General features: G+C 37.4%; 1 protein-coding gene across 1 annotated transcript in view; it reads right to left on the reverse strand.

The window, feature by feature from the left end:
• The window catches only part of DNAH12 (dynein axonemal heavy chain 12), a 238,341-nt gene that overhangs the window by 102,483 nt on the left and 111,119 nt on the right, over window positions 1–24,739 (reverse strand). The window contains exons 26-34 of the mRNA XM_059939970.1: window positions 22,164–22,316; window positions 21,674–21,913; window positions 21,090–21,335; window positions 20,643–20,762; window positions 8,487–8,596; window positions 5,329–5,512; window positions 5,056–5,196; window positions 1,273–1,356; window positions 541–729 (exon numbers count right to left, since the gene is read on the reverse strand). Of these exons, the coding sequence (XP_059795953.1) occupies window positions 541–729; window positions 1,273–1,356; window positions 5,056–5,196; window positions 5,329–5,512; window positions 8,487–8,596; window positions 20,643–20,762; window positions 21,090–21,335; window positions 21,674–21,913; window positions 22,164–22,316 (1,467 nt within the window). The remainder of the gene's footprint in view (window positions 1–540; window positions 730–1,272; window positions 1,357–5,055; window positions 5,197–5,328; window positions 5,513–8,486; window positions 8,597–20,642; window positions 20,763–21,089; window positions 21,336–21,673; window positions 21,914–22,163; window positions 22,317–24,739) is intronic.

Consider the following 24,739-nt stretch of genomic DNA (forward strand, 5'->3'; position numbering starts at 1 on the left):
TATGTATCAGTACTGGAAATTTGCTAAGAGAGTAGATTTCAGGTGCTCTCATCATACACACACAAAAGTATGTTAACTATTTGAGGAGATATGTTAATTAGCTTTACTGTGGTAATCATTTCACTACATATATGTATATCAAATCAACATGTACACTTTAAGTATTATAACTTTTATTTTTAAAATTAAAAAAATTAAATGCATGCACACACATACATACACACACACACACACCCCCCAAGCAGAAGTATAACTAGGGAAATGTAAGTAAGATCAATAGATATTATAATATAGTCTTGCAAAATGTTACCATGGGGGGACATTAGGTGAATGTATGTGGGATCTCTCTGTATTATTTCTTACAACTGCATGTGAATCATGGATTGTCATAATAAGTATTTCAATTTTTTAAAAAAGTGGATACTACATGTCTAAGGAGAAACTGATTTTAGTTATTTATCCAACCATTCTGACTTTAGACTTAGTCAAACTGAATGGAAAGTAAAGAAATTTGAGTGTATAAGAGAATTATAGTGTTACCTTGCATTTTTTCTTACGAAGACTTAAAGTGGGCTGTATTAACCAGTCAAAAAGTCCTCTCAGAAGAGCTTGATGATCTGGTTCCTGTAGAGGTCCTTTCAGTGAATTCAACCAAGAAGACACAAGTGGTTCCCATCCCAACTGTGAGGGCTCCAAATAAATCATGCCACAGCGGCTTACAGTGGCAGGCTACAGAAAAAAGACAAGTTTTCCTTTTCTAATCTGGTAGTTATTAACTAATTCTTTGCATGACTTATAAGGCCCTTCATGATCTGGCTCCTATCTTCCTCTACAGCATTCACATACACTCGATGAAACCATTTGCAGTTACAGTCCCCCAGATATGGCATGGCTCCATGTCTCTGTACGTTATCTTGTCGTGACTTGGAATGCCCAGCCCCAACCAGTCCCTGCGGAGAAGTCTTACCCCTCAAAACCAGATCAAACACTCAAACATTTTCCACTGTCTTCCTCCTCTACCCATTCCTCTCTTGGGTGCTCGCCCCCTCCATATTCTTAGAGCACTTAACATGTAGCTCTGTACTGGGATATATATATTTATTAGCATGGTTCTCATCCTTCCTAAATGAGCATACACTGTGTCTTATTCATCTTTGTATTCCTTGTGCCTAACTCCCTTTCTGACACATAATAAAAGGTACTTATTGACAAAGTGAACAAATGAATAAATGAACAAACAAAAACTACTGTTATATTAAATTATGAACTTACTGAGGCCTGGGAAAGGTCCATTGCTTCAAAGATGAGACTCATTTGAGGGGACATTTGAATGATTTCTCCACTCATAAGGCAGAGCTGAAGGCAATAATTTTTCAAATGTTTATTTTTAACAAATCTCAAACTTCTCAGGTAAAAATTTATTCTATTTATTAAAGTATCTCCTATGATATAATGGAATAAGTATTAGAATGGAAGCCAGAAAAATCTTAATTCTAGGTCTAGTTCTGTCAATTACTTACTAGGTAAGCAAATATATAATATCTCTGACTCTCAGTCTCTTCATCTATAAAAAGGGATAATTTTCCTCTCATAGAATTAGGGGAGAGGGGAACTACATGATATATTGAAAAAAATATAAAATCCTATATAAACGTCAGCTTTTGTTATTAAAAAATTACATGAAATACTCCTGATTTTATAAAGTTGTCATAAGACCTTTTTTATTAATAAAAAAAGAGAAATAGAAAAAATAGAGAATACTATGAACACTCACATACCCATCTCGTAGATTTAACCTATGTTAACATTTTGCCATATTTACTTAGTCTTTTTAAAAAGTATTTTAAAGATCATTACAAACATCATGGCATTTCACATCCAAATATGTCAATATTCATCTTTAAAAATAAGGACTTTTCTATATAACCACAATAACATTATCACATCTAACAAAATTACCAATAATTCCTTAATATCATCTAATACTCAGCCAATACTCAAATATTCCCAGTTGTATAAGAAATGTCTTTTCAACTGATTGATTCAAACCAAAATTCAATCAAGGACTATGCATTGGGCTTACCATGTTCTCTTGGTCTCTCTTAATCTAAAACATTCCTCTTTAATCAAATATGTGAAAAACTGAATTTATCAACTGTGTCCTTTCTGCCAAATTCCTATCTTGTCCATTATTATTAAAGCCATTGTATCCTCTCAATCTCCTTGGCTTCCACCTTTGGAATTATCATTAACTTTTAATAATGTTGGTAATAATTATAAACTGTTGATACCCCAAATTAATTGCATTATTAAGTCTTCAAAATTCTTCCTCTACATTTATTTTTCAGTGCTTCGTCTCTGATTCATTACTCTAATCCCAATTTTGCCCCTATCTAGTTCGTCAACAATGCAGCATTTAACATTTCTGGATCTGTTTCTTATCTGTAAAATGAATGAACAGTCTAGTGCTGGATTGTCCAATAAGACAGTCAGTAATCATATGTGGCTATTTATATTTCATTTTAATTAGATAAAATTTAAAATTCAGTTCTTCTATTGCACTTAGCCACATTTTAAATGCTCAACAGCCGCATGTGACTAGTAGCTACCTTATTGGACAGTGCAGATATGTCCATCACTACAGAAAGTTCTATTGGACAATGCTTGTCTAGAATACTTTTAAGTTTCTACCAGGCTGTTTCAGCAAACATTCTTCTACTTGCTACAAATTTGGGAGGGGGAGTCAACATTCTCCTCGCTCCCCCATGCTATTTCCCAACTACTTCTATTCCATCCTCTATTACAGCCCTTGCTCCTTTGACAACTCCTGCTTGGCTAAAGCCTTTGACAGCTGGCTCAGTCTCTTTCTCTCTACTATAACTCTGGCCTGATCCAATGTTCATAAGGGGAAACATCTCATTACAGCACCCCTGCTCCCTGCCTCCGGTATTTAACTACCTTGTCTTCACGTACTTCTCCCCTACTCCACTCCAGCCATCCACTTAGATACCTGGGACCTTCTCTCCTGGAACACTACACAATTCTGAGCATTCAAGTCTCTGCTCCATCCAGCTCTCTCACTCATTGACTCCTACTATATTTGCTCTTCATTTTCATAGAGATTTTCATATCCCTGTTGTTTTTACTTCTTTCTTTAGGTAGCTTCTGTTCTATGGTCCAGCATTTCTATCGTTCTCATGCCAATATCTTTAAAGTCTTTCTGTATTTCCAGTCTGGCAACATTATCTACACCCACATCCAAGGTGCTTAAATTGGTAGAGAAAAATCTCACAAAGGCAGACTTTGGCACTATAGTTTATAACTCATGGTCTTCAACTCCATCAGGTTCTCCATAACACTCAGATATGCTTCTATGTTTTCCTAGGCAGCTGTCTTTCCCATTTTTCATGATGGCTAATTTAAATCTTCCCCTTTCTCCTTGAGTATACAAAGAACCAGGGCCTGCCACTGCACAAAGGAAAAATAAATCATCAAAAGGATTTGCCTTCAAATTTCCACTATCAAAGCCATACATTCACCTTTCCTGCTCTCTTCTCATCCAATATGAAACAATCCTTCCATTTGGCTCTGAATCCTTAGACTTGACTGGACTGATTAACCCCTCTCTTCTGAATCATCACTATTTCTCCTCTGTTTACTTTCCCCTTTAGTTCAATCAATATGACTGACTGACTGAATGAAAGAAAGAATATGAACAAATGACTAACCACCTATGATAAAGTACTGGAGTATATGTTTGAATGTTAATTAAATTAGTTTGCTTATTTAGTATTATAATTATTTCATAAAAGCAAAAAATAAATTGTGATATACTAACACAGTAGAGTACTAATACAGACACAAAAAGAATAATAAATAAATAAATAAATAAAATGGATCTACAATATAAATATCACAGATCACTATATTGACCAAATGAAAGAAAACACTAAAGAGTATGATTCTATTTATATGAAGTTCAAGAACTGGTAAAACTAGTTTATCACAGTAGAAGTCAGAATAGTGATTGCCCCTTGGGGAGGGTATATTGATTGGGTAGGGACATGAGTGAACTTTGTAGGGGGCAATAAATTTTATGCACTTTTATTTAGGTGATGGTTATGTGAGTGTACACATATGTAAAAAAATCTTAGAATCTAAACTTAAACTTAGTGCACATTTTATACTTATGTTATCTCTCAATTAAAATAAATACTAGAAGACTTCCATTTTCTCTTTTTTTGTATATCTCATAGGTTTAAGGTAATGTACCACATATAAGCACTCAAGCAACTGATGTTTTCAAAAAAGAATGAGGGCCAGGAGAAGCCTAAGGAGACATGATGACTAAATATGGTATCCTGGATAAGATCCTACAACCAGAAATGTGGGATTAGGTAAACCCAAGGAAATTTATATAAAGTATGGGCTTTAGTTAATAAGTATTAATATATGTTCATTAATTGTGACAAATTTACTATACTAATGCAAGATGCTAATAATAAAGAAAACCATACAAAAAAAAAAAAGAATGAGGGCTTTTTATTTTCTTCTAAAATATTAAAGTTCTATAAGAAACCTTAACACTGTAGTCGCTTAACTTATTGCCACCCATTACATTACTATGCTTTCCTGCTAATACAGTAATTTTAATACAGTAATACAGTACAGTACAGTAATACAGTAATACAGTAATTTTAATATATTTCATTAAATTAATATATTCATTAATGAATTAATATTTCATTAATTTAATATATTTCATTCTAATTAAAAAATTAAGCAAAGAATTTACTACAGCATAGTTTTCATTGAAAAGATAATTGATAAACTTATTCAATTTGGTGCATCCCTTATTTTAAATATATAGTCTGAGATAATTAGTTGTTGAACACATAACATTGTTTAAGCCTATCTGCATCTGCTTTGCTTTTTTAATTGTGGTAAAAAAAATAACATAAATTTACCATATTAACCATTTTTAACTTTACAGTTGAGTAGTGTTAAGTATATTCATATTGTGCATCTGTTTTGCTTTTAATCATGATGATTTACCTTTTTATTATCATCTAATACTGTGTTCATGCTCTCTATCCACAAAGTGTCAATGGGACCATCAAATACAACCCATTTCCGGTCAGGTGTTTCTGATAAGGCAAATTCTCTAAAAGTGTTAGCCACAATACCATCAGTCCACTGAGGAGGAAAAAAGGAAGAGTTGGAAAGTGTCCTTAAAAAACTGTAAAGTGATAATACAAAAACATTTCAAATTTCTTGGCTTAATGTGCATTGTCAATGAGAGTGGAGAATGTTTATACTGTAGATTACCTCATGGGACACTGGGTCAAATTGTCCAAAAAGTTGGCCCATAGTAATGGATTTGGGGTTTACAGTCCTATAAATGACCTTTTCTTCCTCTCCATAGCCACGTTCATTCATAAGAGTTAGAGTATCAGCCAGCATATGCAGAACTTTTGTTTTAGCAGCAAAAGGCTCTCCTACTAACATAAAACTATTAAGGAAAAGAAGTCATTATACAATAAGATTCTAAAAAATAATGGTAAATTAAATTATTTCCCTATATATAGGTATATAAAATTTTACCCTATGATAATTACTACATATAATTTTTGAAATTATATTAATTTTTCTCAGATATAAGGGAAATACATTTAACTTCTTAATTGATTGATCTCTAAATCAAATTCTCGACATTAATACTATTACCTACAAGAGAATTAAAAATTTCCAAGTGAAAATGGAAACTTAGTAACTGCATACTCAAAAAAAATTTTTTAATGACTTGGGGTTTCCTAAGCAGAGGAGAGGAGAAGATTCACTTTTCCTCAAGATTTCACTTGCTATAGTGCTCTTTGCCAAAAATTTCTGAATCTCCTCTCTCCTGGCGCATAGGATTCCTCACTCTCTTGTGAGAATACTAGGTGACTAAGGAGTAATAAATGGAAATGATGGGTGTTGCTTCTTAGGGAATAGATAATTACCAGTGAGGGACCTTACAGAGCTCTCCTTTCCCTCTAGCACACCTGGGACGCACAATGTTGAGATGGTGGCTGCTCCAACAGCCTGGGACCTGAGTGATTATGATGAGCAGAACCTCCCTGTTAAACTATAATGGAAACAGTACGAATGAGAAATACATCTTTGTTTTTAAGTCACTAAGATTTGGGTGCTGATTGTTTCTATGGAATAACCTAGCCCCTCCTTATTGATAGAAATTGGTAACTAGAAGGGCAAAAGGCATTCTTGCCGTAATAAAAAAGACTAAAATAAGTGGCACTGGCTTAGAGGCTAGGTTGTGGGTGGCGGCTAAAGGATTGGCAATTAATATTATGCAATGATCAAACATTTGGTAAATTTATCCCTGAGATAACCTGGAAGATAGATAATATATCTAATGAAATTGTAGTTTTAAGGGAAAAGGATAGTGAACAGAATATTATTAGTATATATTGGCAGCTGATGGCTGTATTTAACAAGGAACTACAAAAAGAAATAAGCTTAAGAAAATATGGCCAGTTTGCAAGCAGGAATGAAAGTAGAGGGAGTTGAGAAATTCAGAGACTTGAGGGATCGAATGAGGTAATTTATTCTCACCTGCAATTGGTAAAATATAAATTGAGAAAATCTTTGAACAACAAAGATCAACTCAGCCTAGTATCAAGGATCAAATCAAGAGTAGGGCCATTGTATCACTTTATTAAAACCTATGAAAGATTAATATGGTTCCCAGTAATCATTTCAGGATGGTGAGATAATTTAGGGAAAATAGATTAAGGGTGGGGCCCTCTCACCTAAGCCTAATATGTTCAAGGATACTACAAGGAAGTTTAGAAAGGTATGACTTAATAAGGACTATAGTTGTGGCTACTGGCACATGGAACTACCTGGAATCAAATAAAAATAAACTTATTAAATAGTTTTTGAGAGAGTTTACTGACAAAGAAACCATGAGTCTAGGCTAAAACACATGTGAATGTTTAAGATGTAAAGAAGACTCTTAGGTACTGAATGCATGAGGGTTGACTGTACTAATTCCCTCTATTATTATATATGTTTGAAAATTTATATAATACAAAGGTTTTGTTTTTTTTTAAATTTTGCATTTAAAAAAATCATGACCTTTGAGACTTCAACTTTCTATAGGCAGTAACTGGGCTGAAAACATTTCTCAGCTCCCAAGGATATTTTCTCTATTGTCCACCTCACATGTGACCAGGGAAGAAAATGGAGATAGAAAGACCTCTCAAAAGGTTGAACCAAAGTCCACAGAGCAGAGGTTACTGGAAAGCCTCTCTCAGGGAGCAAAATCAAGCAGAAATAGATCCAGGTTTTATGGGGATTTCAGTTTATACAATTGGTGGGGAAAGCTTTCTAAGGAAAAAAATATATATGTAATTACAAATACAAAAATGTCCACCGCCACTTTAATGACACCCTTTCCAATAAATTATATATAAAATGATTATGACTCCCTGGAGGGGCCTCTACAAATAAGAGGTTCTGAAGTTTAAACTCCAGTAGTTTCACAATCTATCTCTGGAACTGGGCTCCCACACGCACAGCTGGGTTTCAGAACTGCTACTGACAAGTGTTGGCTTTGTCTCTTATTCTTCAGTTTCTGAATGGGAGTATTTGCTCTGATAATCCTGCTCTGGTAAACCCACTATTATAATACTGGATGTATGCAGGGCAGATAACTTGTCTTTGTAGTTTTAGGTCTTTGGAGCAAGAAGAACAGCTTCCAAATCTGATACACAAACTATCACGCATCACCTAGAGATCCTATACTTTGAGTCTGGTTCATTGATTGATCAGAACTTTTAGGTTGTCTCCCTGGGAAAGGAAAAGTGTGTTCTACGTGCATGAAGTAGAGCAAATAACATATTTGATGATCAAAAGGGCAAATTGTGGTGGTCATTAGTGCTACATCACTGAATGAGTACTCCTTACTACTCCTTTTTGGACAGGTAACATGAGAGAGAAATAAACCTTTGTTTTTAAGCTACTGGAATGGAGATGGTGGGGAGGGGGGCGTTGTTCCCTAGCCTACCTAGCATACAAAGTTTGCTGAGTCTTTTAGTTCACAAATTTTAGTTGTTTTAATAGTTTAACTTAAAAAACAACATCTGGGGGCTTCCCTGGTGGCGCAGTGGTTGAGAATCTGCCTGCCAATGCAGGGGACACGGGTTCGAGCCCTGGTCTGGGAAGATCCCACATGCTGCGGAGCAACTAGGCCCGTGAGCCACAACTACTGAGCCTGCGCGTCTGGAGCCTGTGCTCCGCAACAAGAGAGGCCGCGATAGTGAGAGGCCCGCGCAGCGCGATGAAGAGTGGCCCCCACTTGCCGCAACTAGAGAAAGCCCTCGCACAGAAACGAAGACCCAACACAGCCATAAATAAATAAAATTAAAAAAAAAAAAAACAACATCTAACTATGGCAGACTATCTATAATCTATAATCTTACCCATGTCTAACAATCATCATCTCATATGTCTGAATCATTTTTTCAAGAAAAAATTTAACAGGCTGAAGATTATGTACTTTGCAGGCTTCATGAGCACATTCCAAAAATTCCTAAAATAAAAGAAAAATGGAATGCATTTCTACAAAATGGTATTATAAATCATGTCATTCATGTCTTATAAATGTAGACTTTTCATTTAGAAATAAGAAAATTGTATCTTCTTATATTTATAAATTGTTTCTTGAAACTTTATTTTTTAATTAAAAGGAGGAACAAATAAAATTAAAATACTTTAAAAATATTAGTATTCCCCATTATAAGTTATCAATGATTATGGCATCATAGCATTGGGTGTACGCTGCATGAAAACAACTCCTCTTAATAGTTTTTCCAGAATTTCACTTTTGGTTGGGATATAGAAGGACATGCCAAACAATCCTTCACACTATAGTAAATAGAAATAAACAGAGGTTACAAAAATTACAAACCTTTTAAAGATACAGGAGCACTTTGGATGCAAATAAGTCTAAAGGAATTAAACTTCAGAAAGGGATGAGCCTTTCCTAGGTAAACACAGATCAACAGCTAATTTTGCCTCTGGGAGCAAGTATAGACATATTGGGCATTGGATTGAGCCTGCTATAGGCAGAGGGACTTTGTTGAAGTAAGGAGAAAATAACAGATATTTTAATGGTCATGTGGACTTATGTGAACTTCATAAAACTGGAGGAGCCTCAAATGCAAAGCTGGTTTTTCCACGGCCTATGCTTTTGCTGAGTCTGAAGTGACATAAGAAATCAAAGGCTTAGCTAGAAAGGCACATAGAGAGAGATTTTCTTTGTCTTCAGATGCTTATATCCCAGAATGCTGCTATAGGAAGGGCCTTATTATACAATAGGACAATTTTCACTCTAAAGACATTTGAAACCAGAGGTAAACTAAAGCTCAATAATTCTGAAACAAAACTCTGGCTTAGGTCAACTCCTGATTGAACTGATCAACAGCTCAATCTAGCGATCTGACAAAGGAAAAGCATGGTTTTTCTGCAGGAAAATAATACCAGTTCAGCCTCTACAATTATTTTCTATAGAATTTTTAATACAAGTCATGAGAAAAAAAAAGCTGATGATCAGTAGAAAAAAAAAGTAAATAAAACAAAATCACAGTTGACCTAGATGTTATAATTAGCAGACAAAACATTAAAATAACTTTTGGGACTTCCCTGGTGGTCCAGTGGTTAAGACCCTGTGCTCCCAATACAGGGGGCACGGGTTCGATCCCTGGTCAGGGAACTAGATCCTGCATGCCTCAACTAAAGGAGCCTACATGCTGCAACAAAGATCCCGCACACGGCAATGAAGATCCCGTGTGCCACAACTAAGACCTGGCACAGGCAAATAAATAAATAAATATTTATAAATAAATAAATAACTTGTATAAATGTATAAAAGAAAATGGACAATATGACAAAAAATAGATGAAAAATGAAGAATTTAAGCAAAGATATGGGATCTCTTAATAAAACCAAATTGGATACACTAAAACTGAAAAAAATAAAATATGTGAAATTAAGAATTCATTGGGGAGCTGGAGTCAAGATGGCAGTGTGGGAAGACGTGGAGTTAGCTTCTCCCCACAAATAGGGCGCCTTCCCTCAGCTGGTGGGGGACTCCAACGCCCAAGGAGATGGGAGGAACCCCAAAGTGAACCAGTAGGACGTAGGGGGACTGACAGGGGAGGAGAAGTGGAAGCCAGACAGGATTGGCACCCCTGAGGCAGGGAAGATCAGGAGAGGCAGGTGGGAGGGACTCTCCGGGAAGAGCAGGACAGGAGTAGAGGGTGATCGCTTGGCCCACTCGGGCTGGGGAGCCTGCTGAGCTCCCAAGAGGGTACCCCCCCTCCAAAGCCCCGCATGGGTCCTGGGAGCATAGGAGGGAGGTCAGGGAGATCAGGAGAGGCAGGTAGGAGGGGCCCTCCCACACTGGAGGAGCAGGAGAGGAGAGGAGGGTGTTTGCCCTGCCCAATCGAGCCCAGGAAGCCTGCTGGGCTCCCAGGTGAGGTCCCCTGTCCTCTGAGACCAGGGGTGGGGGGCATGCCTGGGCGCCTTCTGTTTCTTGAACCTAAGCCCCAGCCCCCACAGCCCCAGGGCCTTTTCCAGCCCTGTGGGTACTAAGCATAGGCCCCACCCACCACCCAAACCTTGCCCTCGCTTAGGCCCCACCCTCCACAGCCAAGGCCTTCCCTTCTCCCCCTTTTTTTTTTCTTTTCCCTCCTCCTCTTTTTTACTATTGTGCTCTTGATGTACCTTCCGGTTGTTGATTCATCTATATTTTCATTTTTATATTCTTTCTAACATATCTGTTAAGTTTCCTAGTCTAATTTTATTTTTTACTTTGTTATTGTTCTCTTTTTTTTTGCCACCTCACATGGCTTGCAGGATCTTGGGTCATGAGCTGGGGATTGCACGGAAGCTCCTGCAGTAGAAGCTCCAAGTCTGAACCACTGGACTAACAGAGAACCTCAGACCCCAGGTAATATTCATCAGAGTGAGGTCTCACAGAGTTCCTCATCTCAGCACCAAGATCCAGCTCTACCCAATAGCCTACAAACTCCAGTGCTGGAAGCCTCAGGCCAAACAACCAGTAAGACAGGAACACAATCCCACTCATTAAAAAAAAAAAAAAAAAAAAGAGAAGGCAAAAAAATATGTCACAGATGAAGGAGCAAGGTAAAAACCTATAAGACCAAAAAATGAAGAGGAAATAGGAGGCAATCTACCTGAAAAAGAATTCAGAGTAATGATAGTAAAGATGATCCAGAATCTTGGAAATAGAATGGAGGCACGGATTGAGAAAATACAAGAAATGTCTAAAAAAGATCTAGAAGAACTGAAGAACAAACAAACACAGATGAACAACACAATAACTGAAATGAAAAATACACTAGAAGGAATCAATAACAGAATAACTGAGGCAGAAGAACAGATAAGTGACCTGGGAGACAAAATAGTGGAAATAACTGCTGAGGAGCAGAATAAAGAAAAAAGAATGAAGAGAATTGAAGACAATCTCAGAGACTTCTGGGACAACACTAAACACACAAACATTCGAATTATAGGGGTCCCAGAAGAAGAAGAGAAAAAGAAAGGGTCTGAGAAAATATTTGAAGAGATTATAGTCGAAAACTTCCCTAACATGGGAAAGGAAAGAGTCACCCAAGCCCAAGAAGCACAGAGAATCCTATACAGGATAAACCCTACGGAAAACACACCAAGACACATATTAATCAAACTAACAAAAATTAAATTCAAAGAAAAAATATTAAAAGCAGCAAGGGAAAAACAAAAAAATAACATACAAAGGAATCCTCATAAGGTTATCAGCTGATTTTTCAGTGGAAACTCTGCAGGCCAGAAGGGAGTGGCAGGATATACTTAAAGTGATGAAAGAGAAAAACCTATAACCAAGATTACTCTACCCAGCAAGGATCTCATTCAGATTCGATGGAGAAGTCAAAAGCTTTTCAGACAAGCAAAAGATAAGAGAATTCAGCACCACCAAACCAGCTTTACAGCAAAGGCTAAAGAAACTTCTTTAGGCGGGAAACACAAGAGAAGAAAAAGACCCACAAAAACAAACCCAAAACAATTAAGAAAATGGTAATAGGAACATACATATCAATAATAACCTTGAATGTAAATGGATTAAATGCCCCAAACAAAAGACACAGACTGGCTGAATGGATACAAAAACAAACCTATATATATGCTGTCTACAAGAGACCCACTTCAGACCTAGGGACACATACATACTGAAAGTGAAGGGATGGAAAAAGATATTCCATGCAAATGGAAATCAAAAGAAAGCTGGAGTAGCAATACTCATATCAGGTAAAACAGACTTTAAAATAAAGACTGTTACAAGTGATAAAGAGGGACACTACATAATGATCAAAGATTTATCCAAGAAGAAGATATAACAATATATTTATGCACCCAACATAGGAGCACCTCAATACATAAGGCAAATGCTAACAACCATGAAAGGACAAATCGACAGTAATACAATAATAGTAGATGACTTTAACACCCCACTTACCCCAATGGACAGATCATCCAAACAGAAAATAAATAAGGTAACACAAGCTTTAAATGACACAATAGACCAGATAGATCTAATTTATATTTATAGAACATTCCACCTAAAATTGGCAGAAGACACTTTCTTCTCAAGTACAAACGGAACATTCTCCAGGACAGATCACATCTTAGGTTACAAATCAAGCCTCAGAAAATTTAAGAAAATTGAAATTGTATCAAGCATCTTTTCTGACCACAACGCTATGAGATTGGAAATCAATTACAGGAAAAAAAACTGTAAAAAACACAAATACATGGAGGCTAATCAGTGCGCTACTAAATAACCAAGAGATCACGGAAGAAATCAAAGAGGAAATCAAAAAATAGCTAGAGACAAATGACAACAAAAACACGACGACCCAAAATCTATGGGATGCAGCAAAAGCAGTTCTAAGAGGGAAGTTTATAGCAATTCAATCTCATTTCAAGAAACAAGAAAAATCTCAAATAAACAATTTAACCCTACACTTAAAACAACTAGAGAAAGAAGAAAAAAGAAAACCCAAAGTCAGTAGAAGGAAAGACATCTTAAAGATCAGAGCATAAATAAATGAAATAGAAAAGAAGAAAACAATAGCAAACATCAATAAAACTAAAAGCTGGTTCTTTGAGAAGATAAACAAAATTGATAAACCCTTAGCCAGACTCATTAAGAAAAAAAGGGAAAGGATGCAAATCAATAAAATTAAAAATGAAAAGGGAGAAATCACAATTGACACTGCAGAAATACAAAGGATTATAAAAGACTACTACAAACAACTATATGCCAATAAAATGGACAACCACGAAGAAATGGACAAACTCTTGGAAAGGTACAATTTTCCAAGACTGAACCAGGAAGAATTAGAAAATATAAACAGACCTATCACAAGTAATGAAATTGAAACCATAATTAAAAATCTTACAACAAACAAAAGTCCAGGACCAGTTGTCTTCACAGGTGAATTCTATCAAATATTTAGAGAAGAGCTAACACCGGTCCTTCTCAAACTCTTCCAAAAAATTGCAGAGAGAGAAACACTCCCAAATTCATTCTACGAAGCCACCATCACCCTGATACCAAAACCAGAAAAAGATACCACAAAAAAAAGAAAATTATAGACCAATATCACTGATGAACATAGATGCAAAAATCCTGAACAAAATACTATCAAACAGAATCCAACATCACATTAAAAGGATCATACACCATGATCAAGTGGGATTTATCCCAGGGATGCAAGGATTTTTCAATATATGCAAATCAGTCAATGTGATACACCACATTAACAAATTAAGGAATAAAGCTATATGATCATCTCAATAGATGCAGAAAAAGCTTCTGACAAAATTCAACACCCATTTATGATAAAAACTCTCCAGAAAATGGGCATAGAGGGAACCAACCTCAACATAATAAACGCCATATACGACAAACCCACAGTGAGCATCATACTCAATGGTGAAAAACTGAAAGCATTTCCTCTAAGATCAGGAACTAGACAAGGATGTCCACTCTCGCCACTCTTATTCAACATAGTTTTGGAAGTTCTAGCCACAGCAATCAGAGAAGAAAAAGAAACAAAAGGAATACAAATTGGAAAAGAAGAAGTAAAACTGTCACTGTTTGATGATGACATGATACTATACATAGATAATCCTAAAGATGCCACCAGAAAACTACTACAACTAATCAATGAATTTGGTAAGGTTGCAGGATACAAAATTAATGCACAGAAATCTCTGGCATTCCTATACACCAACAACGAAAAACCAGAAAGAGAAATTAAGGAAACACTCCCATTGACCATTGCAACAAAAAAGAATAAAATACCTAGGAATAAACCTGCCTAAGGAGGCAAAAGACCTGTACTCGGAAAACTATAAAACACTGATGAAAGAAATCAAAGATGACATAAACAGATGGAGAAATATACCATGTTCTTGGATTGGAAGAATCAATATTGTGAAAATGACTATACTACCCAAAGTAATCTACAGATTCAACGCAATCCCTATCAAACTACCAATGGCATTCTTCACAGAATTAGAACAAAAAATTTTACATTTCGTATGGAAGCACAAAAGACCCCAATAGCCAAAGCAATCTTGAGAAAGAAAAATGGAGCTGGAGGAATCAGTCTCCCCAACTTCAAACTATACCACAAAGCTACCGTAATCAAGACAGTATAGTACTGGCACAAAAACAGAAATATAGGTCAATGGTACAAGATAGAATGCCCAGAGATAAACCCACGCACAGATGGGCACCTAATTTACGACAAAGGAGGCAAGAACATACAATGGAGAAAAGACAGCCTCTTCGATAAGTGGTGCTGGGAAAACTGGACAGCTACATGTAAAAGAATGAAATTAGAACACTCCCTAACACCGTACACAAAAATAAACTCCAAATGGATTAAAGACTTAAATGTAAGACCAGACACTATAAAACTCTTAGAGGAAAACATAGGAAAAACACTTTTTGACATAAACCACAGCAAGATCTTTTTGACCCACCTCCTAGAGTAACAGAAATAAAAACAAAAATAAACAAATGGGACTTAAAAGCTTTTGCACAGCAAAGGAAACCATAAATAAGATCAAAAGACAACCCTCAGACTGGGAGAAAATACTTGCAAATGAAACAACAAAGGATTAATGTCCAAAATATACAAACAGCTCATGGAGCTCAATATCAATAAAACAAACAATCCACCTAAAAATTGGGCAGAAGACCTAAATAGACATTTCACCAGGGAAGACATACAGATGGCCAAGAGGCACATGAAAAGATGCTCAACATCACTAATTATCAGAGAAATGCAAATCAAAACTACAATGAGGTATCACCTCATGCTGGTCAGAATGGCCATTGTCAAAAAATCTAGAAACAATAAATGCTGGAAAGGGTGTGGGAAAAGGGAACCCTCTTGCACTGTTGGTGGGAATGTAAATTGATACAACCACAATGGAAAACAGTATGGAGGTTCCACAAAAAACTAAAAATAGAACTACCATATGACCCAGCAATCCCACTACTGGGCATATACCCTGAGAAAACCATAATTCAAAAAGAATTATGTGCTGAAGTGAATATACCACAATGTTCACTGCAGCACTTTTTACAATAGCCAGGACATGGAACCAATCTAAATGTCCATTGACAGATGAATGGATAAATAAGATGTGGCACATATATACAATGGAATATTACTCAGCCATAACAATAAACGAAATTGAGTTATTTGTAGTGAGGTGGATGGACCTAGAGTCTGTCATACAGAGTGAAGTCAGAAAGTAAAAAACAAATACCGTATGCTAACGCATATATATGGAAGCTAAAAAAAAAAAAACGGTACTGATGAACCTAGTTGTAGGGTAGGAATGAAGAGGTAGACATAGAGAATGGACTTGAGGACATGGGGTGGGAGGGGGAAGCTGGGGTGAAATGAGAGTAGCATAGACATATATACACTACCAAATGTAAAATAGTTGTCTGGTGGGAAGCAGCAGCATAGCACAGGGAGATCAGCTCGGTGCTTTGAGGTAACCTAGAGGAGTGGGATAGGGAGGATGGGAGGGAGGCTCAAGAGGGAGGGGATATGGGGACATGTGTATGCATATGGCTGATTCGCTTTGTTGTGCAACAGAAACTAACACAGTATTGTGAAGCAATTATACTCCAATACAGATCTATTTAAATAAATAAATAATTCATTGGATAGGGACTTCCCTGGTGGTCCAATGGTTAAGATTCTGTGCTTCCATTGCAGGGGGAGAGGGTTCGATCCATTGTCAGGGAACTAAGATCCCACATGCCCTATGGTGCAGTACTCGTCCCCCCCCCCCCCCCCAAAAAAAGAAAAGAATTCATTGGATAGGTTTATCAGCAGAATGAACAAAGCCAAGGAAAGGATCATTAATCTTAAAGACAGGTCAATAAAATTATCCAAACTAAAGTACAGATAATAAAAATCAAAAAACAAAAACAGAGCATAAGAGATGTGAGATGACATAAAATGTTCTAACATTCATGTAACTGGAGCCCCAGAAGGACAGGGGAGAGAAAATAGGGTAGAAGAAATATTTTAAAAGATAATTACTGAGAATTTTCTGGAGAAAGATAGCAATACACAGATTCAAGAAGTGCAGCAAATCCCACGTAGGATACGTAAAAAGCAAACCACACTAGGCACATAGTCAAGCAAGGAAAGAAAGAAAATATTTCAAACAGCCAGAGGCGAAAAAACATATTACATTCAAGGAAATATACGTAAGAAAAATTCCTGACTTCTAAGCATAACAGTGAAAGCCAAGAATTAATGGAATAACATCTTTAAAATGATGGGGGGGGGGGGTAGACTCCTGCCAATCTAGACTTCTATACCTAGTGAAAATATTCTTCAAAAAATGAAGTCTAAATAAAGATATTTCAAAACAAAAACTGAGAGAATTTGTTGCCAGAAGACTCAACATGTACACAATAAATACTGAAGAAAGTTCTTAAAGTTGAAGGGAAAAGATCCCAGTTTAAAGCACATATCTGCTGGAAGAAATTAAAAAACACTAGAAAGGGTAAATATAAAAGACTTTTTTTTTCGAATACTAATACCTAAAGCAAAAAATGTGGAGTTTATAACGTATATAGAAGTAAAATACGTGACAACAGTACAATGGGCAGAGATGAGTGGATAATGGAATTATACCATTTAAAATTCTTATACTGTGTCTGAAATGGTTCAGAATACAAACCTGAGGTAAACTGTCATAAATCAAGGATGTGTATTACAATCTGTGAGTGACCACTGACATAAAATTAAAAAGCCAACAGAGAAGATTAATGAAGTTAATAAACATTACCTGAAACCCAACAGAAGTCAGTAGATGAAAAACAAAGTAATATGGTACATATTAAAAAGCAAGATATTATAGTTAAGACGGGCATACCTCAGAGATATTGTGGATTTGTTTCAGATCACAGCAATAAAGTAAATATCTCAATAAAGCAAGTCACACAAATTTTTTGGTTTCCCAGTGCATATAAAAGTTATGTTTACACTATCCTGTAGTCCAGTGGTCCCCAACCTTTTTGGCACCAGGGACTGGTTTTGTGGAAGACAATTTTTCCACAGACAGGTGTGGGGTTGTGGAGGGGATAGTTCAGGCGGTAATGTGGTAATGTGAGCGCCGGGGAGAAATAAGGATTGATAGATGAAGTTTCGCTGGCTTGCTCACCTCCTGCTGTGCGGCCCAGAGGCCGTGGACCAACACCAGTCCGAGGACCAGGAGTTGGGGACCCCTGCTGAGTCTATTAAGTGTGCAATAGCATTATGTCTAAAAAACAATGCACATACCTTAATTAAAAATACTTTTTTGGGGGGCTTCCCTAGTGGCGCAGTGGTTGAGAATCTGCCTGCCAATGCAGGAGACACAGGTTTGAGTCCTGGTCTGGGAAGATCCCACATGCCGCAGATCAACTAGGCCCGTGAGCCACAACTACTGAGCCTGCGCATCTGGAGCCTGTGCTCCACAACAAGAGAGGCCGTGACAGTGAGAGGCCCGCGCACTGCGATGAAGAGTGGCCCCCACTCGCCACAACTAGAGAAAGCCCTCACACAGAAACGAAGACCCAATGCAGCCATAAATAAATTAATTAATTAATTAAAAAAAAAAACTTTTTTGGGGCTTCCCTGGTGGTGCAGTGGTTGAGAATCTGCCTGCTAATGCAGGGGACACGGGTTCGAGCCCTGGTCTGGGAAGATCCCACATGCCGTGGAGCAGCTAAGCCCGTGCGCCACAACTACTGAGCCTGCGCGTCTGGAGCCTGTGCTCCGCAACAAGAGAGGCCATGATAGTGAGAGGCCCGCGCACCGCGTTGAAGAGTGGCCCCCACTTGCCACAACTAGAGAAAGCCCTCGCACAGAAACGAAGACCCAACACAGCCAAAAATAAATATAAATAAAAATAATAAAAATTAAAAAAAAAAAGAAAGCATTTTCCTTTAAAAAAAAATACTTTTTTGCTAAAAAAATGCTAACCATCATCTGAGCCTTCAGTGAGTCACATCAGTAACATCAAAGATCACTGATCACAGATCACCATAACAGATATAATAATAATGAAGAATTTTCAAAATTTCAAGAATTACCAAAATGTGACACAAAGACAAGAAGTGAGCAAATATTGGGAAAATGGCACTGATAGACTTGCTTGACACAGGGTTGCCAAAAACCTTCAATTTGTAAAAAAACACAGCATCTGCAAAGCGCAATAAAATGAGGTATGCTTGTAGTGTTTTTTTTTCTATGACCCTGGCTCCCGTGCAGCTCAGTTGCAGGCATACGCAGTTGCTCAGCCACACACCTCCCAGCACTGACTCCTAGTAGTGTTTTTCAAACTGGATTCTATGAATCCATGAAACTATTTGCTATATTCATAGGAGTACAAGAGTTCTCCAAGAGAATATTAAAATTTTGTATTTTCATTTTGATTTAAAAACTCATATTAGCGTATCTTGAATCATCTTGATAATCACCTGTGGTATAATACTAAAATATATAGAGTCTTTGTCCCTGGTTCCTGGCACAGAGCTCCTAAAACTCTTGGAATTTTCTGAGTGATAGTAGTGTCTTTTGTTATTCATAAAGAGTCCTTTACAATAACACCTGAGTTTATGCTAATGAGGTGACGTTGTGGGAACCTAGATAGCTTCAGGATTGGGCTGGTCACCAAAAAGACCCAGTGACTAGAGGGTTGGAACTTTCAGCCCTACCAACCTTTGGGGAAGAAGGGGCTGATGACTGAACTCTATAAAAATTCTTGAACAATGAGATTCAAGAGCTTCCGGTACAGGGAGGGTGACTCTCCCTGAAAGGGCACGGAAGCTCCACGCTGCCACCTGCCCATACCACGCTCTATACATTTCTTCCATTTGGTTGTTCCTGAGTTGTATCCTTTATGATAAACTGGTAAGCAGAAGTAAATTGTGTTCCTGAGTTCTGTGGGCTGTTCTAGCAAATTATTAAACCTGGGTGGGGAGGGGTCAGGGAAACCCCTGGTTTATAGCCCGTCAGTCAGAAGTACAGGTGGCCCAGGACTTGAGACTTCTGTATGAAGTGAGAGGCAGTCTTGTACAGGACTGACACTAACTTTAGGCAGTTAGTGTCAGAATTGAATTGAATTTTTGAACACCCAGAGGGTGTCTAGAGAATCAGAGAATTAGTTGTTGGTATTGGAAAACAGCCTAGAATCACCTTATTCTGATCCTGCCATAGGACGTATAGGAGTATTTGAATTTGAAGATTAAAAAAAAAAAAAAAAAGAATGTTAACATTCACAGCAAGATGGATGGACCTAGAGATATCATACTAAGTGAAGTAAATCAGACAGAGAAAGACAAATATTATATGATAACACTCACATATGTAATCTAAAAAATAATATAAATGAATCTATACGCAAAACAGAAACAGACTCACAGACACAGAAAACAAACTTCCGGTTACCAAAGGGGAAAGTGATGGGGAAGGGATAAATTAGGAGTTTGGAATTAACAGATACAAATTCCTATACATAAAATAGATAAGCAACAAGGATTTACTGTATAACACAGGGAACTATATTCAATATCTTGTAATAACCTACAATGGAAAATAATCTGAAATGTATATATATAACTGAATCACTTTGCTGTACAAAAAAACTATAGGATGTTTTACCACTTTCAGTTTATCATCTTTTCTACCTGCGGAGGTATATAATAGTATTATAGTATACATAGTAGTAAATATTATAAATCACAAGATAGGAAATAAAATATGTATTCTCTTACAATAAACATTATCTTTGACCTGAATCTTGTTAACCCTACTATCGTATAAGGTACTAAAATTTACTCTTCCTCATTAATTAAAGTGGCCAAAATAGGGGTTTATCCTCCAAACAGAATAAGTCACTCATTTAATAAAACTTGGAAAACTATTGAGTCACCAGATGAATTTATTTGCAGAACAAGTCATTCTCACAGGTTTACTTACATGATAGTCAGCTTCAGGAAGTTTAACACCAGGAAATAAGTCACTAGTTATTCCATTAAATAAGGGTATATCATGTGATAAAAACTTTGGTTCATTTACATCTTTAATTGATCGCAGAAGCTAAAACCATCCAAAAAGTGCAAGATAAGTTAATTGCCAGTATTTGCCCTTCTCTCACCCCCACCCCACCAAAGTCAAAGTTTCTTTTACATTGTTCCATGGAATCCCCATACTAAAAAGCCAATACTACACTTATCAAACCTAATGGTCCTTGGATTCATACAAAGTATAATGAAAAACAGAACCTCAAAACTATCATTTCAACCCCATGTAAAAAGGCTCAAAGCAAACAACTCTCTTATCTGCCTATCTATAGTTCATGATCAACCTTGCTGAAAAAGTTATCTTTCTACAGATACTTTCACAATGTGTATATTTAATACTTACAAGTATATCTTCATTTTCATTTGGAAATTTTAGTTTTAGGTTTCCAGCAGCCACTAAAACTGCTTTTACTGCTCGCATTCCATAGTCATAATGAAACTGTGATGAGAGCTGCTCTGAGCAGAGCCTGTAGGTCATTACTATCTTCACAGACAGAGGTTTTGCATTCAAAAATCCATAGGAGTAGAGGGAGATTTCTGCTATGAGGGCATAGTTTGGAACCATCATAGCCACTGTTCTAAAAAGAACCTGAAGTATATAATAAATGAAATATATTATTTACCTAAAGGAAACCATTTTTAAAGCTGAGCGTAAGCACCCAAAGATAATGTATTGATATTCAAGTTTATTCCCCCAGTGCAGCACCTTTTCATTAACTTTGTAATTTTTTTCAGTAGCACTTTAACAGTTTTATGTACTCTAATATTTTTTTTTAGACATCTAAAAACGTTTTTAGAGGTTTACCTTATAGCAAATGGAAAAGGTAAAAGGGAGATTACAAATACATGTGAGAAAATTATACCATTTTGAGTAGATTATGCTGTTACTTTTGATTACCAAATTTACACTCTTTAAAAAAATATTACCTTAAGATTATCCGGTAATTCAGAACGTCCTGCATAGCCAGGATTCATAGTAATAGCTACAAAACAGTTTGGATTGAGCTTAAGTTCTGTCCCTTCAAAAATAAACACTTCTAGCTTCTGTTGAATGGCTCTCTGAATGCAAAGAATCTGTTGAGCTACCACTGACAGCACTTCCAATTCAATTCGATTAAATTCATCAAAGCAAGCCCAAGCACCAGAAGAAGCCAATCCTTTAAAAAACTGAGGACAAGAAAAAAGGAGATGATTTTCGTAGGAAAGGGCATCATTTGTTAAAACAAAAATTTAACCTTTTTAAGTCAAAAGTGACAGTTAATAAAAGCCCCAAGGATAAAAACGTCTTTACCCCTAAAAAAAAAAAAAAAAAAAGTCAAGTAATGCTTAAACCACATTCAGTGTTTTAAACGAGTTTGCTTCAGTTTATCCAGTTTGACCTAGCTGTAAATTTGTAACATTTAATATGTAACTTTACCTTTCCCATTGCTAGATAATCTAGCCCATCTGAACAGTTGAATACCACACACTGTACAGCAAGAGCTTTAGCCAAGTCCTTGGTGGTTTCAGTTTTTCCTGTGCCTGCTGGCCCTTCTGGAGCACCTCCAAGGTTTAAATAGAAGGCACCTATCTGAAAAGAAAAATAAACGTGAAAAGAAATCCATGCTTAACTGAAAACAAACAAAAAACCCTATAATAGGACAATTGCTTATAAAGTGGATTTAGTCTTATTTGTAGCTTCAGAGAGGCAGTAATACAATTACATCATTCAGTTAATTTTTAGCACTCAATTTTCTAGCTGCACAAAGAAAAAGCAGTTTAAAGGATCTAAAAAAAATGAAACTGTATCAAAGTCTCCTTATTTTCTAATACTTCATGTGTATCCCATTTGCCTTTAAAAACAAAGAGAATCCAGCCTTGAAGTGTTAACATTTAGTCAGAAAAGTTTAATTAGAAGTGCTTATGGAGGGACTTCCCTGGTGGCGCAATGGTTAAGAATCTGCCTGCCAATGAGGGGCACATGGGTTCGAGCCCTGGTCCGGGAAGATCCCACATGCCACGGAGCGACTAGACGCGTGTGCCACAACTAGAGCCCCCGGAGGGGCCACCGCAGTGAGGAGCCCGCACACCGCGGCGGGGAGTGGCCCCTGCTCGCTGCAGCTGAAGAGAGCCCGCAAGCGGCGACGAGGACCCAATGCACCCAGAGTTGAATGAATAAACCAATTAATTTAAAAAAAAGAGAAAAAGAAAGAAGGCTTCCCTGGTGGCGCAGTGGTTGAGAATCTGCCTGCCAATGCAGGGCACATGGGTTCGAGCCCTGGTGTGGGAAGATCCCACATGCCGCGGAGCGACTAGGCCCGCAAGCCACAATTACTGAGCCTGCGCGTCTGGAGCCTGTGCTCCGCAACAAGAGAGGCCGCAATAGTGAGAGGCCCGCACACCGCAATGAAGAGTGGCCCCTGCTCGCCGCAACTAGAGAAAGCCCTCGCACAGAAACGAAGACCCAACACAGCCATAAATAAATAAATAAATAAAATTAAACAAAAAAAAAGAGAGAGATCTCCTATAAAATAAAATAATATAAAATTAAAAAAAGAAGTGGTTATGGAGATGGTTGTAGAGATCAATGATGACAACCTCTACGGCTAGCTGCAAAGAGAGAAAACACCTAAAAGTGAGGGTCATAAATGGGGGCCCATCAGTGGGAAAATAAACAGATGACCTACTATATAATTTTGTCTATGATTCACCCTCGCTGTTGCATTCCACTCTTGGTATGTTCTTCATTTTCTCCATCCCCATAGCATTGTTCTGTACTTCTCTAACCAGTAGTATCAGTTTCAACCTTGTGAAACCCAGAGTAGTTATCAGTTACCCACTGATAAATGGTAAACTGTGACCTACCTTCGCTGGTTGGACTCACTTTTATTGTTTTTATGAAAGCTGGCGTATCCTCCAAGCGTCCTGTAGCCTGGGCATTTGGATGTTTGCCCAAGTTGCTTTTTACATATTTGGAGTCTACTGTGTCAAATCAATCAGCTCAAGCTTCAGACGGTTAAGACCACCAACCCTCCATCTGGGCATCGGCAAGGGTCCGCTCAGTGACATTTTGATGTCAGAGGCCAAAAACTCCACCCTCAGAGCATGCTAACTAGGCTGCTTTCTGAGCTTTCCTCCCATGAAAAAGCCTATGGCTTGGGTGCATATGCGCAGAGCAACGGTTGCCTCACCTTTTTCTTGTTTTCAATTACATTTCCCCACGCTCCCCACACCTCAGCTTTATCTCATAGATATCCTGAGCCCTTCGCCTTCAGAGAGGCATATTTGAGTTGTTTTTCTATCTCCTTGCTTGGCTGCTTTGTGAATAAGCACTTTCTCTGCTGCAAACCTCAGCGTTTCAGCATTTGGCTTACTGCAGAGAGTCAGACAAATGAACCTGGTTCATTTGGTTCAGCAACACTCACATTACAGTTAACTATGTACATTTTTTCCCCTCTCAATTAGTACTTAAGTTCCTTTATTTTTTAAATAATTTTTAAAAATATTTATTTGGTTGTGCCAGGTCTTAGTTGCTGCATGTGGGCTCCTTAGTTGTGGCATGAGAACTGTTAGTTGCGGCATGCATGAGGAATCTAGTTCCCTGGCCAGGGATTGAACCCGGACCCCCTGCATTGAGAGCACAGAGTCTTAGCCACTGCACCACCAGGTAAGTCCCAGTCCTTAAGCTCCTTTAGAGTAACATCAGCAGTATCTGAATTCTTTCTGGGTCCCCACAGTGACTAGAACAATGGCTGGAAATTTTTAGATGCATACAAGTTACAGTCAACTCTCTCCATGAAGTTTGTTTCATGAAAACTGCTATGAGAGTTTGTGAAACTTAACTCCTTTTAGATAAAATAGGGTTAAAGGACCAAGACTGTACATTTGGGGAGGCAAGGGGTATATGGGAACGCTCTGTTCCTTCTGCTTAATTTTGCTGTGAACCTAAAACTGCTCTAAAAAAATTAAGTATTTAAAAAAATAATAGATAGACCTATGAAAATCTTAAATATT

The sequence above is a fragment of the Balaenoptera ricei genome, chromosome 11 (assembly GCF_028023285.1).
Source record: "Balaenoptera ricei isolate mBalRic1 chromosome 11, mBalRic1.hap2, whole genome shotgun sequence".
Taxonomy (NCBI): domain Eukaryota; kingdom Metazoa; phylum Chordata; class Mammalia; order Artiodactyla; family Balaenopteridae; genus Balaenoptera; species Balaenoptera ricei.